At 33.2% G+C, this 18,226-nt stretch overlaps 1 protein-coding gene across 1 annotated transcript; it reads left to right on the top strand.

The window, feature by feature from the left end:
* Positions 1-10,062: 10,062 nt before the first annotated feature.
* LOC143249006 (uncharacterized) lies at positions 10,063-15,770 on the top strand. Its single transcript, XM_076498153.1, has 3 exons — positions 10,063-12,840; positions 13,374-13,505; positions 15,485-15,770. Exons 1-3 carry the CDS (start codon positions 10,146-10,148, stop codon positions 15,649-15,651), a joined length of 2,994 nt encoding a protein of 997 aa, XP_076354268.1. The 5' UTR covers positions 10,063-10,145; the 3' UTR covers positions 15,652-15,770.
* The last annotated feature ends 2,456 nt before the right edge of the window (positions 15,771-18,226 follow it).

Below are 18,226 nucleotides of genomic sequence, written 5' to 3'. Positions count from 1 at the left end.
ACCTGAATGATATATTAATCATCTTTACCCTACTTTTGAACAATACCATAGTATAAAGATTAGGTAAGATGAATATATTACTGTAGATTTCTTCATTACATTTTCTAAGAAATATTAAACAAGGCTAGATCAATTTTGGTGTTGACACTGGTAGCACGAACTTTATTCTTTATTAATTAATAAGTTTTCTTAACGTCATCTTCTTATTGCTAGAGAATGGGGTATTATTTTATTTCACTCTTTAAAAAACAAACATTAAGTGGCTTATATTTTGCTTTAGATGTATGTTACTCAAAGAAATACATGATATTTTTTTCTTAACTAATTGACCAAGTTTGTACACAAAGTTAGTGAAAATGTATTAATCATCGAACCTTTACTTGATCACAAACATTGGTAGAGGTGCTTTGGTCTTTATGATATTTACATATAATATTGTGGAAAAAATATCTCAATGATAATTTTTAATTTGTCTCTCGCCTAAAGAACACACTTAGTTTTTTTCAATCACGTTAACTTTATAGACCTCAACAATAAGTTCACCTATGAACGGGAACAAACTCACCAAATAGTATTCCTTAACCTCAAAATCACTAGAATTGATACACAATTCAAAACAGAAATCCACAGAAAAATCACCCATTCTGGATTATACATTCCCTGGGACTCAGTACATGAAACAAAACAAAAACTCAACATATTAAGAAATCAAATAAACACAGCCACAAATCTATGTTCACCTGATAAACTTAACGATGAAATAAACAAAATAAAACAACACGCCATCAACAAAAACAAATTTCCTAAAATAACCGGGGAAAAAATTATACACACACACCTAGAACAACAACAAACAAACAACAACAAATCCCAAAATACAACAAACTACAAAACCTTATACTGCTGCATACCACATGTTCCTGGTATCAGAGAAAAAATAACCAACGAATTTAAAAAACTTATAACAAAACACAACATTCCAGTAAACTCCGCATTTATTCAAAACCCAGGTACAAAACTAAAGTCCATAATATGTAAAAATTACACTGATTACAACACCAACATAATTTATAAAATATAATGCAATAACTGTCACCATTTCTACAATGGAGAAACAAGCAGAAAATGGAAACTAGATTCAAAGAACACAAAAAACAACCTTCACACGTTTCTGAACACTGCAAATCAAATGAACATAACATAACCATAGAAAACTCCCAGACAATAATAAGGAAAACAAATATAAACACAAAATCAAAGAAGCCCTACTTATACAGCAACTAAAACTAAAATTAGCCCATATATGTAAAAACGTCTCGTCTGGGTTGAGAAAATTTTTTACGTAGAGGAGTGAAAAACGTTTCGACCTTCTTCGGTTCTTGTCAGGTTTACAAGACCGAAGAAGGTCGAAACGTTGTTTACTCCTCTACGTAAAACATTTTCTCAACCCAAACGAGACGTTTTTACACATATATATTTCTCTACAAGTGGGTTTTCTCGACATCACTAAAATTAACCCAATACAAAGGAACACCTGTGTACCTATACTAATTAATAATTTAACATCCACCTGCAACGCCCCCTACAATCCCGTACCCGTTTATACTCTCGTCCCTAAGACATGTGTCCAGCAACGGTCAGGTGCAAACTCTCTTTGTTAACCTGAAGATGACCCAGGAAGCTCGAAACGTTGTTCTCTGCTTATCAATAAAAGCGTTAATACTCATACCAGCCGTTTTGAGATACATTCTGTAAGTATCTGTCTACTACACCACCTTAACTTATATAATTTTGTTTGGTTTGAATCAATAACGTACACTTTCTGGAAATAATAAATATTTAAATAAGAATACAACGAACTTTTATAAATAAGGAAAGTAACAAAAATATTAAATAAATTTAAAATAGTTACTTAATTGTATTTCACATTTGCACCACTAGATGACAGCGCATTACTAAAGTACTTAAACATTCAACCACAAATATTAATTAAAATAAAACTGATCAACGGCTAAGTTTAACGCGTTTAACATATTTAGCTATTTTAAGTTTAATAGTGTTTAGTATATTAGCATAGCTTATTTTATAAATTGGTTTATATATGACATTCTAAAATTTCATACTTCTCAGGAATTTTACATTTTAGCTTTCAAAACTTAAATTTAGAGCTCAGTATTTGTTTGTTTGTTTTTGAATTTCGTGCAAAGCTACGCGAGGGCTATCTGCAATAACCGTCCCTAATTTAGCAGTGTAAGACTAAAGGGAGAGCAACTAGTCATCGCCACTCTACGCCTACTCTTGGGCTACTCTTTTTCCAATTAATAGTGGGATTGATCATTACATTATAACGCTCCCACGGTTGAAAGGGCGAGCATGTCTGGTGCGATGGGGATAGAACTCAGTGTATGAAACTTTTTTAATTTTTTTTACTGTGATTTTGTATTGTTGTTTGTAGGTTACCTACATTTAATTTTATGAATTAAATGAGTAGTTTTATACGAAGATAAAACATTAAGTTCCAGAACAAAAATATGTTAATAAGTATCACTAAATTTATCTTATTTCATTTGTTTTTTCAATAACAAATACAATTTCTGATTGGTACAAATACTGGAGAAATTTGCATATTATATGTTTTAGTAAACACGTAAAGGGAAAATAAGCAAGAGCAAACATCCTCTTTTCAAAAGTCTAGCATAGCCCGATATTTAGGGCGTTCGACTTGAAATGTGAGAGTTTGAATTCAAGTTATACTCACCCCTTTTAGTTGTGGGTCGTTATACTGTGAGAAATGAAGTTAACTAGTTACCACCCCCTTAGTTTATTATTTCTATATTATGGATGGTTAGCACGATAGCCCTTGAGTAGTTTTGCGCGAAGTTCAAAAGAAACGATCAATTCATTTAAAAAACATTTTAACTGACCAAATTCCGATAATGTAACCCAGAAAATGTCATTGAATAGGTCAGCATTTGGGCAAGGACTTTTAGTATTACATAAAAGTATGCACCTCCTGAACGTTATGAAGAAAGAATGTAACATTTAGGCATAATTGTTGATAAAACACTAAAGCCTTCTGATACGTCATTGTCTATGACCAAAAGACTTAATTTAATTAAATTATTGGTTCTACGTAACAACGAATCTCTGATTCCATCCATCAGACTGCGTATGGTGTCTCATTACCTTTTCTTTCTTTTTTTTTTTAGAGGGGGAGGCACATATTCGGTATTCCCACAACTCTCCTACAAATGAACTGGAGGACATACGATGATTTCCTTTTTTTGGTAGATGGAGAAGTATCTTAATAAATTTTGTCTGAGATAGTAATGTTATTGTGATGCAAGATCAATAGTAATTCTCACAGTTATCATTCGGAACTACAAGGACAAACAGCAACTGTTTGTCAGTATTGCACATTTCTTGGAGTACAAATGTCAGAAATATCAAATTCAAAGCTTTCTTGCAAATGTAAGGTAACAAAATTCTCAACATACTACCAGTGCAGTATATATGGATGTGATCGTGAAGGGACACCACTTGCAGAGAAAGGAATCTAAAAAAAGTCAGAAAAAATACGTTGGTTCTAATAAAAAAAATACTAAACAGTGCAAGAGAAAAACATTTACTTACAGACAGATTATGTTCATATAATCATTACAAGGCGTGAACAATCGTGATAAGAAAGGTCAAGTGTTAGCTTTGAAGATATAGAAACTTACTAAACCTTCAAAATCCATAGAAAAAGGGGAACTAAATACTCCTCAGATCGACCTATACAGATCTCAACATCTTATTCTAAGAGTTGTAGAGTTGTTCTTTGGTTAATGTGTTCTTACAACAATTTACGGCAGTGTACAATAGTTCAATCTTGTAGAAAGGTTAGTGGAGAAACGAAAAAATTCATTGTTAGATGAATTTAAATTAAATTTAAATTAAATTATTTAAATCTTTGTTTTGTATATTGCTTATTGAGTTCTTTTATACAAGTAAGTTTAAGTTGTTTTAAGTTAGTTTACGAAAACACGCTGAGACTGATTCAGCTTTATATCTTAACCAAGTCTACAATCTTCACAACTATCTTGCATCAATAATTACACTTTGATTTTAAAAGAAAAACGTTATGTGAACGTAGACCATTCTAGGTATTTTACACCTGTTACATATTGTAATTTATTTAGGACAACTTGAATTTTGAAGTTAGTTAAATTATAATACATATCAATTTTGTGATACTAGCCAACATGATTGATACACACAATTTTCTTTCTTAACATAAATATGTTTTAATATACAAAGAACAATACAATTTATAATAACAGTGGTTACAAATAATGATTTATATACAACAGTTTTACAAACTAACAGACAATACTAGTCTTATATGTGGTTTGAACTGAGCATTTTATCGACAATCCAGGTCCATAACGATCAGTTCTGAGTTGATATCATCAGGCCTCGCTTGAGCTGGCTGGTTCGGTTGGCCTAACGTTATTCATAAACTTACTTTATACTGAAGGAGGTATTTAATGTCCTCGTACAAACATTGACGTCCAAAGTTGATTCATTGAAGTTGAATGGTCTGTATTGTTCGAAGTCTATAAACGTTCCTCGTACAGTTCTGTAGTTTTCCAATTAACAGAAGTTAATCACAATTATAGCTTTCCGAAGCTTAAAGTGCAATGGCTGCAGCTGACCAATAATAATAACTCTCTCGGCGCGTCAGTTTTATTTACTAATCACGCGAGATTCTCGAACTTTCAATACTTACTGTTGAAAAACACGTTTACATTTTCGTGAAACAAATATACTTGTTTTGTTTGTTTTGGATTTTATCTGTGCGTGTAGTGTAAACAAATATTGTTGATTCTTACTCTCCAAAATAGTGGGATTAACCGTCACATTATACAAATTTAGAGAACAGATTACGAGGCACGCTTGCGCAATACACAAAAAATCTTTTACAATTTAGATATATCCATTATATGCATCAAACTGAAACACAGGTATTAAAATAAACGTATTACAGTAAATCCGTTGCACACCCTGTAGACCTATACCGCTAAAAACCAGGTTTCGATACCCGTGGTTGGAAGAGCACAAATATCTCTTTGTATAGCTTTGCGCGTAATACCAGCCAACAACAACTTTCTAATTGGATTAAAATTATGATTTTCACCAAATAAAAATACTTAAACTTTCATCATTCAGCGGGATATTGTCATAAACATTTATCCTTTACAATAATAAACGAGGCCTATTGCGTATGTTGAAAAGAGCTCATACAATAGATAACATTTTATATTTTTTCTTAAAAGAACTGTCTAAAATTTAATTTTTGAGAAATTAGTTAAAAATTCATTTCTGGAGCAGTCTTTCATGCAGTTTGATTCAAAAGTAAATTTGTCGCAGGGGTTATGTTAATTTGTTTAAAAACAAAAACAACTGAACTTGAAGTGACAAATTTAAAACGTCAGCGAAATGCACGTATCATGTGAAACCATACGAGAGTTTGGACCTATGTCTAAATGCACTGTAAAAGTTTGTTTTGTTTTTTTTTTTTTAATTTCGCACAAAGCTACTCGAGGGCTATCTGTGCTAGCCGTCCCTAATTTAGCAGTGTAAGACTAGAGGGAAGGCAGCTAATCATCACCACCCACCGTCAACTCTTGGGCTACTCTTTTACTAACGAATAATGGAATTGACCGTCACATTATAACGCCCCCACGGCTGAAAGGACGAGCATGTTTGGCGCGAGGGGGATGCGAACCCGCAACCCTCAGATTAGGAGTCGCACGCCTTAACGCGCTTGGCCATGTCGGGCCCACTGTAAAGGAAACTAATTATTAACACAAAATTAAACTTGATATGAAAAATGTTTGTTTGTTTTTAAATCTGTTATATACGATGGCGTATTAATAGAAGATAATGTAATGTATATTAAGTAATATATAAATATATGATAAACTCTTTAGTCCGGTACCGTTGGAACCTGATAAATGCTGAACCACGGATTTTGTTCTCTAAGAGCCCTTTATATATGTCTTATCCCTAGGTTTGCCAGATTACTTTACATATTTATTGGGCCCGGCATGGCCAGGTGGATAAGGCACTTGAGTCGTAATCCGAGGGTTGCGGGTTCGAATCCCCATTATACCAAACATGCTCGCCCGTTCAGCCGTGGGGGCGTTATACTGTGACGGTCAATCCTACTACTCATTGATAAAAGAGTAGTCCATGAGTTGGCGGTGGGTCGTGATGACTAGCTGCCTTCCCTCTAGTCTTATACTGCTAAATTAGGGACGGCTAGCACAGATAGCCCTCGAGTAGCTTTGCGCGAAATTCAAAACAAACCAAACTTTATGCTGTAATTAACAGCGCGTAACAATACCACATAGTCTGAAAGATTTTATAGATGAGGGGTGGAGAGTTTGGAAAAGGCTTGGAATGTGCCTAAGAATTTCTGATAAAGAATCTTACCCACGATATATCTACCTAGCCGTAAAGAATTATTATTAAGAATATTCAGTTTATCATAACATTAAAACGTTATTATTTTTTGAACCAAACAAATACACTGTTTTATAATTATTTTTTTCTACCATGCCAACCTATACTTTGGAATCAGACACTTTGTAAATATATTTCTATTAGAGGAAGATCTAGTGTACTAGTATACTGTAAATAACAAATCATTAAGTTGTAAAATGTGTAAGTTGATGATAAAAATTATATATCAAATACTGATGAGCCAGATTTTATGTATTTGTTATTCTTATAAGTACTTTGTTTTTAAGTTTTAACTTGAACCCATTTTAAATATGACTGGGCACGAGAGTACCGTAAAGTAGGATGGGTAATAATATTTTTGTCCTAATTTTTTATACCACAGTTGAGTGTCTTCTGTTAGAGGTGGATACGGGTATGTTAAGTTTAGTAGAGAAAAAATGCTTACTTTATCGTTAGTGTTTATTACTGTTATACAATTTAGTGTTTGTGTTGTAGCTGATGTCAACTCGTGGAATGATGAAAATGAAGAATTGAATATTAGCTTCAACTTAACTAATCTTGAAGATGTGGGAAATAATTTGGACAAAATTAATAATTATAATTCGAAAGGCAAATTCAGGAATATGAAACGAGGAATTGAAAATATTCCAAGTAACGATGTTGATGTTGCTTCACCAGAACTTCCCAGTGCCAGCTTAAAAGTAACAAAACATTATGTATTGATAAACAAGTATGTTGGAGGTAAATCTAAATATGGTCACAATTATTTCAACAATTTTACAGATAGTTTGTGGAGTAAATGTTGTTCTGTGTATTTAACAAGATGGAGTTTAGGAACTAAGGAAGAAACTGAGAAACATTTAGCTTTAAACACCTATTACGAATCATGGAAGGTATTTATCACGGATATTTGGCCAGTATTAAAAGAAAGATTTAATTTTAAAGGCTCAAGTGATTGGTTAGTGAACGATTATGATATCATCGACTTAATTATGGTTAAAATGAGTAAACCAGGCGATTTTGAAAACTTACTATTTAGTACAAAACTCGGAAATGTTACCATAAAGCAACGAAAGGTTGTTAAAAGTTTCATGGAACATTTAGAGGCATGTCGCAGTGTTAACGAAACTGCAGCTATAATGCAAGCTATTCCGTTGAATAGTCGTAATAAGTATAACGAAGGGAACCAACTTTTCAACTATACTGAACATCGTAGTGGACTATTTAAAAACGGATATGAAACTTTCCTGACCACTAGACGCAACATCGATGGGCATCGCAGGAAAAAACAGGGAAATGAGAATATGGAAAATGAACCAGGAAAACTTAATAAACATGGATATAAATACGAGAACCCAAGAAGTAAGAGGCAAGTACAAACCCAAAGTGAAAGGTTGAAACTTATGAAAGGGTTTGGAAAAATAGATGAGAATGTGACAATAAAAGTAAGATTACTAAAGCAAAAGTCGAATGAAAGAGAAAAAATTGAGAGTACTGAAACCTCGAGCTATGGAAACCTACTTCAAAATACTGATACACTATTTGAAACATTAAATACAAGCACAAACAAAACAGGAAATTTATCGAAAAAAATCTTGAAACCCAAGTCGATTGAAAACGTGAAAACGACAAATAAACAAAATGAAAAAATTCAAATGAAATCAAATCGTAATAAAAAACAGGTTACAGAAGTAACTGAAAGTAGCTGTTTAAGAACTGATATAGCTGGAAACTTACTAAAAACTATAACTGGGACTGAGGAGCAAGCAAAGAGGGGTAGGATTACGTCTGAAATTAATACTAAGGAAGAGAAGATCCAAAGGGTAAGGACGCAAAGAAAATTTGTAATAAAGGAAGATGAAAAAAGAACTAATGATAAAATGAAGAATCTAGAACAAAGTAATGATACGAATACAAACGCGCAACTTAAGTGCAAACAAAGTCGAGGGAAAAGATATAAAGGTGCGAATGTGTCTGAAACGAGTGTAAGCCTAGAACGAAAGAAAAGATCAGCTGAAGCAAAAATGCGAATATCCAGAAGAACGAATGAAAATAAAACTGAAATTGGGAAATATTCAAGAAAACAATGGAAAGACGAAGAGTTGAACACACAAAATTTCTCATCAGATATAAACGAAGCCCCAAAACAGACTCCAACACTGTATAAAGAATACAGAAGAAATTTAACAGAATCCACTGGAGATCACGTTGAACAAAGCAAACTATCGAATGGTAAGGTGGTTGCTTTACAAAATGAAAATAACATTACAAAAGAAACTGCAATAACTGGAACTTTTCAAAAGTATTCAACTGAAGAGAGGGAAAAGAATTTACGTCCGAAAACCACGAAAGAGAAAAGAGGGGTAGCAAATAAAGTAACTTTAAAGTTAATAGTGTGCTTACAAGCGGCAGGAAATAACGGAAAAAAACAGATTCTTGAAAGTGAGAATGTGAATGATTCAAAAACGGAAAAAAACCGAAACGAAACAGATAAGTTTCTAAGTTCAGTAAGCTCGATCGCATATGAAAACGACTTTCAACAAGATGAAAAGTTGGACCAAAGTCATTATTTTAGAAAGGAACAAAAGGGAATTGATGCGAGTGAAATAGAAAATAAAGCAATGAATCATTTGTTGAGTATAAATTTCATGCAAAACGAAACAGAAGCAAGTAAATATTCCTATGAAACGTTGAATTCAGAAGGAAAGGTAAAGCAAGAAGGAACTTTGAAGAATAAAACGTCCATAGAAACAATGACTATCTTACCAAGTATAAATAAGACTCGTAACCTACACAATACTGAATACAAATTCAAGAATACTGATTCGAGTGAAGACGAACAATGGATAAAATATCGTAAAATATTCACAAACAAAACTGAAACTGTAATGGCAGAACAAGCATCGATCGATGAACGTGTATACAACATAGAACATAAATGGGAAAAGAAGCAAGGGGATTTAAATAAGAATTTTGTAGTCCTAGAGATAACAAATGACAGTGTAACACAAGCACGGTCGAAAGAAGGTTACAAGTATACCCTTCAGAAAGGATCAAAAAGCGAGAAGCGCGAAAAGAAAGTTAAAACCACTACAGAAGCATACTTAATGAGTACAGAAAACCAGCTCAAAAAGGAGACGGAAAGCAGTGCAATACAAAAAATACGGGACTCGTTACTGAGTGATAACGGAGAGAGCGAAAAAACAAAAACTAAAGAGGTAATATTGGATTTAGAGGAAGTTGGTATCAAAAACACAACGCAACACAATGTTGTAAAAGAAATGCAGGATCCACGATTGAGTGAAAATAAAACTAAAGAGGTAATATTGGATTTAGAGGAAGTGGGTTTCGAAAACACAACGCAACACAATGACGTAAAAGAAATGCAGGATCCACTGAGTGAAAATAAAACAAAAGAGGTAACATTGGATTTGGAAGAAGTGGGTTTCGAAAATACAACAAAACACAATGACTTTGTGAATGAAATGCAGGATCCACGATTGAGTGAAAATAAAACTAAAGACTACAAAAAAAAAAGAAATGCAAACTGAGTGAAAATAAAACAAATGAGGTAACATTGATTTGGAGGAAGTGGGTTTCAAAATACAACAAAACACAATTACTTTGTGAATGAAATGGAGGATCCACTATTGAGTGAAAATAAAACTAAAGACTACAAAAAAAAAAACACAGGTGAATACGGAATTATAGGTTTGGATGAAGTTGGTTTCCAAAATACAACACAGAAAAGTAAACCTATAAAAGAAATGCAGGACTCGTTGAGTGAAACTGAAACTAAAGAGAACAAAAATATAGATGAATACAGAATAATGGATTCAGAGGAAATAAGCTACGGAAACACTACGCAGAACAGTGAAATTATGAAACAACCAGAGGACTCATTGGCGAGTGAAAATAGAACCAAGGAGAACAAAAAAACAAAAACAGATAAATACGTAACACTTGCTTTGGAGAAAATGTGGTACGAAAACGAAACGGAGAACAACGAAGTGGTAAATCAAATACAAACTTCGTTACTAAATGGAATTAAAGAAAAAAATACAGATGGATACGTAATACTGAATTTGGAGAAAATAGGTTTTGAAAATGCAATGCAGAACAGTGAAGTTGGAAAAGAAAGACGTGATTCGTTATTCAGTGAAAATATAACTAAAGAGAACAAAGCAAATGCAGGTGAATATGGAATAATGTATTCAGAAGTTGGTTTCCAAAATACAACACAGAGAAGTAAAACTATAAAAGAAATACAGGACTCATTGAGTGAAAATGGAACTAAAGAGAACAAAAATACAGATGCATACAGAATATTGGATTTAGAGGAAATAAGTTACGGAAACCCAACGCGGAACAGTAACATAAAACAAATTGAGGACTTGGTAAGAAAAACAGAAAACGGAACTGAAGAGAATAAAAAGATAACTGATAAATACATAACACTGTATTTGAAGAAAAAGTTGTACAAAGACGAAGCTGGGAACAAAGCCTTAAAACAAATGCAAGTTTCGTTACTAAACGGAAATAAAGAGGTCAGAGAAACAAATACACATGAATACGTAACAGATTCCGAGAAAGTTGCTTTCGTAAACACAACGCAAGGCATTGAAATTATTAAACAAACGCAAGACTTGTCATTGAGTGAAAATGGAACTAAAGAGAGCAAAGAAACAAATAGAATTGAAATTAAAATAAGTGATCCATTAATGACCGAAAATGAAAGGCAAGAATACACAGAAACAAATATGGATAAATACCTGTTGGAATTTGAGACAAACGAGTATGAAGAAACAACAGAAAATAAAATAACGAGAACAGAGGATTTAATATCGAGTGGAAACAAAATACAAGAGCAAATGGAAACAAACACTAACGGATACGTAACAAATCGTTCAACCAATGAGGAGTACCAAGGAAATGAAATCAATGAAATTGCATCAAAGCCGGAGAAATTTTTTATTGGGAAAGTGATACAAGAGCATAAATATCTAATAAATGGTGCCAAAGAAGAGAAATATGGTGTAGAGAACAAAAGTATTACAGAAACCTTGACTTCTTTTTTAAATGAAAATAATCAAAAGCAAATGAAAAAAGTTTATGGCCACAACGTTTTGAATATATTAAGTGAGGATAGCAAAGAAACATTGAAGACCACTGACAGTGTTACAAGTATCGTGGATAGACTGCCGAATGGAATGTACGAGCAGGAAAAAGGTAAATATCTAATAAACAGAGATTCTCGAGGAAAGGTAACTGAAGATAAAGAAGTTGTTTCTGAAACGGTGCATTTAGCTTTGAATGAGAAAGAATCAACTGCGCTGTCAACAACAAACAAATTTGAAACGCAAATAAACAGGAAATATAATAGAATAAAAGAAATTAGACTACCAGATAATAATGAACGTTTTTCATTTGAAACTGACTATTCGATTGTGAGAGAGGATGCAGAGGAAACAGAAATGAAGGGAGTAACGTCCTACAACCGCGAAACTGAACACTATGATAAAATGGAACTAAAAAAACAGACTTATTTAGAAGCTGTTACAAATGAAAAATTACCGAAAGAAATAGAAAAAGCCACGCTACGTGATGAAGAAACAAGCGTTTCAACTGAAGAACTTGAAAATGCAGAGCAGGTGACACAGAGTACAACTGAGAGAGAAAGGAATGCTGAATCACCCAAAGGAAAATATAAAACAATGTGGAACCTTAGTGACAGTTACAATAAAGAAGAACCCAGCAGTGTTCAAACAACAAGCAATCCAGATGCAGCATATGAAAATGAGCCATATAAAATCGTGAACGAAACTGCGAAAATACAATTAAATGAAATCGAAAAGCCAAGTGTTAAAGAAACGGGTGTAAACAGAAAGTTGGACGAAACTTCACTACATAATAAAGAGAACCTAACGGAGAATACTTCAAATATATATCCACGAGAAGAAACTGAAGACAAAATAGCGAACAAAATGGTAAATGAGATAAGTGTAACGGGTAAGCAGGGTAAAAAAACAGGAGGAAAATTGGAATTACAGACACCTAAAACAACTAAAGAGGAAAGTAGCCGTTATATCAGTCGACAAGCACATAGAAAAACGTTGGAAGAGGAGATTAGTGAAGTAAATCTGCCAAGTGAGAAAGCAGTTAAAACATTGGCCGGGATTGAAAAGAAATATGCTAAAGAGAAGACATGGAAAGAGGAAGACGGTGCAAAAAATATTAACAAGCATCGGGACTGTAACAGAGATGAAAGAACTCTTAGGACGTTGTTGAAAGTTTGTATGATCAAAAGCTATCTTTTCTTCCTTGGATCGAGTAAGTGTTAAAGGGAAACCATTGTAATTTTATTGTAAATATTGTTTTTGTTGGTATAAACTTTCCTCTATAAACAACATTTTTTTTTTTTTATATAGATGATACAGCATTGTTTATGCTTTGTAACCAATATATTTTATCTCGTAGCTTGTTACAACTTCATCACTTTTTTTACCCACCATCGTGCTCAAAGTTGAACAAAAAATGACATGAGTAACTAAAAGTTTGACCGCTAATTTTGATTCGGTTCTTTTAAATCGCACATTGAATCTTTTTTTACTAGCAATTTTATTTTTTTCACCCAAGGTGTTTTATTAAATAATGTACCTAAGATATTTGGCTTGTATGGAAACCTAAGCTCAAGCCATTTTCTTGTATACAAAAGTCTTGGTTCTTATAGGCACGGTATCGGATATATGCATTTGTTTGATACCTTTTAAGTTTAATACAGTATTTCAAATAAAATATTCCTATTTACAGTTGCTTTTATTTTCCATTTTTCTTTACAATGATTTAAAATTTACGGTTTGCAGGATCTTTCATTTCTGAAGAGATGGTTACTTCAGACGTTTGCACGTTTAACAAACAGTGGTGTGGAAACGTAGTTATATCAACTGTTGAAAAATGCATCCAGGCGTTCTTCTGCGATTTCTTTAACTGCAATGGTTAGTGTCAAATCTAGAAGCTTTTGGTGTAAATTTGGCTTGTAAACTTTTTCTAAAAGATTATTTTACACAGATGTAACACAAACTAGATAAAATATCAGCAGTGTATTTTAGTTTTTTCTGAAGTGTACAGTGACTTGCATAAATATTCACTCACTTACAAAGTTTCCACATATTTTTGCCGACTAAACTTGCAATCATTGTAAACTTTCTAAGAGGACTTTAGGATCTGCACAATCTACTATAAAACGCATATATTATGTAAGTTAGATTTTTTAAAAAGTTTCAATATTCTCAATTGTATAAGTAAGTATTCAAACCCTTTGCAACAGCAACTTTTAAATCAGTTCAGATGCAAAAGATTACTTTTGAAAGGTCCCAAAATTAGTTTATTGGTATCTGTATGTGTAATCAAAGTGGTTTAACTTCAGAGTAAATGGATCTGTTGAAGCCACAGCATGCATAGTGATGCAATGTCATCCATGAAGATCAAGGAATTTTCCAAACAAGATAAGAGAGAGGGTTAGAGAAGCACATATCAAAATAAGGTTACAAGAAAATTACAAAGTGTCTGTCCAATAGAATATGGTGCACTTCATTAGAAAGTAGAATGTGCTTCATATCACCCAGATCAGAACTGGTTAGGGATGCAACTATGAAGCCAGTAGTGACAATTAAAGATTTTGAGTTCCATGTCTGAGATTTGAAGTTAATGTTCATACATCAACAATATCCTAGTCCGTACACAAAGCTGTCCTCTATAAACGAGTGGAAAGAAGCCACTACTGGAAAAGAATCACCTTAAATCTTGTATGGAATTTGCAACAATGCATGTAAACGATACAACAGACGTGTGACGTAAGATTGTGTGGTCCGGCGAGACAAAACGTATCCTTTATGGTCTGAATTCAAAGCGTAACGCCTGGTACAAACCCAACACAGTATATCAATTAGTCAGCATCATCTTATCTGTCATGTATTATAGTAGCAGTATGTTATGTGAATGGTCCTCATCAGTAGGGACTGGGAAGTTTGTGAGAATTAAAGGTATGGTAGATGGCGCCAAATACAGGTGAATCCTAGAGGAAAACTGCTTGTGTCGAAAATTTGCATTTCAACAGGATAATGATACGAAGTACAAAATCAAAGTAACATTGGAGTGGTTTCAAAAGAAAAGTAAATATCCTGGAGTAGTCTTGTCAAAGTCTCGACTTGAATACGATAGAAAGTTTATGGTGAAACTTAAAGATTGTAGTCCTTCAACGTTTATCAAGGAATTTGTCAGAACTGGAGCAATTTTGTCATGAAGATTGGGCAAATATGAGCCCATCCCATCATGTAAAGCTAATAGACCTATCCAGAAAGACTTAACATTAATAGACCTATCCAGAAAGACTTAACATTAATAGACCTATCCAGAAAGACTTAACATTAATTGCTGCTAAAGGTGATTCCACCAAGTACTGACTTAATGAGCTGAATATTTGTACTATCAACAAATTTCAACTTGCATATTTTCTTTGCAGGTATTGCTGACGTTTAACCTCCTTTGATCATTAGTTTTAAATAAAAAAAATGTTCATTAAAAATAATTGTTTACTTTATTTGTATTTCATCAAAATGTAGCACTATTCGTTGTGGGTAAATAATTTTACGTTGTAATGTACAATATTAGATGTGACATGGTTCTTGTTTAACATCCTACACAAGTAATGTTTCTATAAAATTAAAGCATTTTAGGCTTAATATCTAGTTATAGACTAAATACGATTTTAGCGTTTCTTAATTTAACATTTTTAGAAGATATAATTTGTATGGTAGGTTATTTTTGAAAGATAAATAAACGTCTCAATCGCAGAAAATTTTTTGACATCAACTTAAAATATTTTAAAGGAATACTGTTCATTTTAAGCAATGTATTGTTCAATTAACGTTTTGATACACCGTTACTAAAAGGTTTTTATCCTGTTTCATTGTAGTTTTGTATTGCCCTTTTGTTCTGAAGATTAGAGTTTGCCCGTCGTTATTAAAGTTCGGAGATAAGTGTAGCAATGATGAAGAATGTCCTTATCGTCAGCTTTGTTGCTACAACGGTTGTTACAGGGCTTGCAGAGAAGGTGTTGAAAATCACCCGTTCTACTACTAACAATAAACTTGTAATTTGACAATATGAATTTGTGTAATATAAGTGTTTTAGTGACTTTCAGTGTTAAAACACGTTCAGGTTTTGTAAAGTTAATTAAATTTATACTTTTATACTAACAACTTGTGTTGGATGTATATTTAAGTTAATTATATTTAACTTCTATACATTTCTCTGTTCATAAGTATTTGTAATCACACTGATAAATGTTAGCAATGTTTAGTTACGTCCAATCCAAGAGGAGTTAATACATTTAAATACTAAAATTATTTGAATTGTATTATACCAAAGTAATTTCATAATAGGCTTGTCTAATAAAATCACACCTCAAAATAGATTGATCTACATGTTTAAAATTTTTGTTTTACAATAATTTCAGTGATTTTGTTTCTTTTAATCAAGACACTAATTTAGACAAAATTCAATTTCGCAGTATGTCAGTGTTACGCATTTTAAGTTCACAGACTTAATGTTAAAATCGGGGGTTCGTTTATCCGCCGTGAACAGATAGCCTATTTGCGTTTTTATGCACTTGGCAACACATTACATAATTCTAATTCGTGAAATTTTAGAGCTCTAATTATATAGAGGGAACAAAAATTCGAAATTTTCTATATTTAAGCACTATTTCAAATATTTTCTCAACCCAAACGAGCCGTTTTTGCATATAAATTATTCAGAAAAATGTTCCCAAACTCTGATATAGTAAAAAAATATGGCTGTGCTAGAACCAAAATTACAGCCATTGTACAAATGTTGGGTTATGAAAATGACAAAATGATTTCAAGTATACTTACTAACAGTGTTTACAGTTTAGCCACAGATGGGTCGACATACATGGATGACTTAAAACTGTATCCAGTGGTTGTACGATATCTTGACCCTTTGCTTGGAAAAATTATTTGTTTTCTTTTGACAATGGTGGAATGGAAAGAAGCTTCAACGGGAGAGAATATTTTCAAGCTTTTGGACCACGAACTGACAAAGAGGAAAATTCCATGGGAAAACAGTCTTAATTTTTCTTAAGACAATGCCTCAGTTATGTCTGGTATAGGTAAAGGTGTGATGAGACACATCTCAAGACGACAGCCTCGCATTTACTTCATGGGCTGTGCCTGTCACCTCATGAATATTGCTGCCCAGAAAGCTTTCATAGAACTGCCCTGCCCAATTTCTGATATATTAATAGATATCTACTATTTTTTGGACAAATGTGCTAGCAGAAAACAACATTTCAAAGAGTTTCAAGGATTGTATGACAAAGAAACAAGAAAAATTTTACAACTTGTTAACACAAGATGGCTATCACTTGGGGTGTGCCTCAACAGAATATTGGACATGTGGAAGCCATTGAAGAAGTATTTTCACTGTAAAAAGGGGAAAAAAAAACTAGATTCAAAAGGATCTAAATATGCAGCTCAGTCAGGCAGCAAGACTTTAACAGTTATGATATCCTCTCAGTCACACAGGGACACAGTCAAGACATCCTCTCAGTTACACAGAGACACAAGACAACAGTCTCCAAAAGCAGACAAAGAAACATTTGATATAACTTAATATATGTTCAGGCAGTCTGACCTTGAATTAAAGAAGAGACAATCAATGAAAAAAAGAAAAGAAAGCGAAAGCTAGCAAGGAACTAACCAAGAAAAGTTATGCACAGAACAAGTTAGATAAGTTAACAGTTTTCTTGGACAACCAAATGAATTTGTTATTTTGTATTTTTCTTTAGCCTGCAGTTACTCTATTTGAGAAAGCCAATTTGATATTGCAAAGAGAAGAACCTTACATACACATTATGCATAGAACTCTGATTACACAAGTTAAAAATATACTTGTCAGATACATCAAGCCAGAATATTTTGAAGGCAACATCACTGAACTTGACTACAACAATGAATCCTTACACAAATCTGATGAGGCAGTTTCTATTGGAAATGCTGCCAAGGTATTATGAAAAGGACCTGGACCTGATCAGCTCCTACACCAATGTCAAGAAATACTACATTGCAGCTACATATTACATGATGAAACATTTCCCTCTAAATGATGAACTTCTGATTCACGCAGAGGTTGCTGATCCAAAACTGAAAGTCAGCAAAGATTTCTCTTCTCTACGCTTCTTCACAGAAGGTATTCTGTTTTTATCAATATACATTAGCACAACACTATTGACAAGTTGGAAGGGCAATATTTGAACTATCAAACTGACACTTTCTCATAAACTGTCCTTCAGTTGAATGTTGACAAGTTTTGGGTTCAGGTGTCTACAGTTAAGGATGGAAATGGTAACCAGAAGTATGACATTCTGTGTAGGGTTATGCTTGGAATTCTTACAATCTTCCATTCTAATGCTGACAGTGAAATGATATTTAGTTTAGTGACTAAAAGAAAAGCAAGTTCAGACCAAACTTGAGCACCTCAGTTCTGAGCAGTATTATAACACACAAGATGTGTATGCAGTCAAATGGACAATGTTGTTATAACTCCCAACCATCCAGAGACATTCTCATGAAAGCAAAGGCTGCAACAGCTGCAAAACTATTACAATAAGTGTCATAAAGATGATATAAACTAG

Source organism: Tachypleus tridentatus, chromosome 1 (assembly GCF_004210375.1).
Source record: "Tachypleus tridentatus isolate NWPU-2018 chromosome 1, ASM421037v1, whole genome shotgun sequence".
Lineage (NCBI taxonomy): Eukaryota > Metazoa > Arthropoda > Merostomata > Xiphosura > Limulidae > Tachypleus > Tachypleus tridentatus.
Note: the sequence above shows the minus strand (reverse complement) of the source record. Positions and strands in the feature narration are given on the sequence as shown.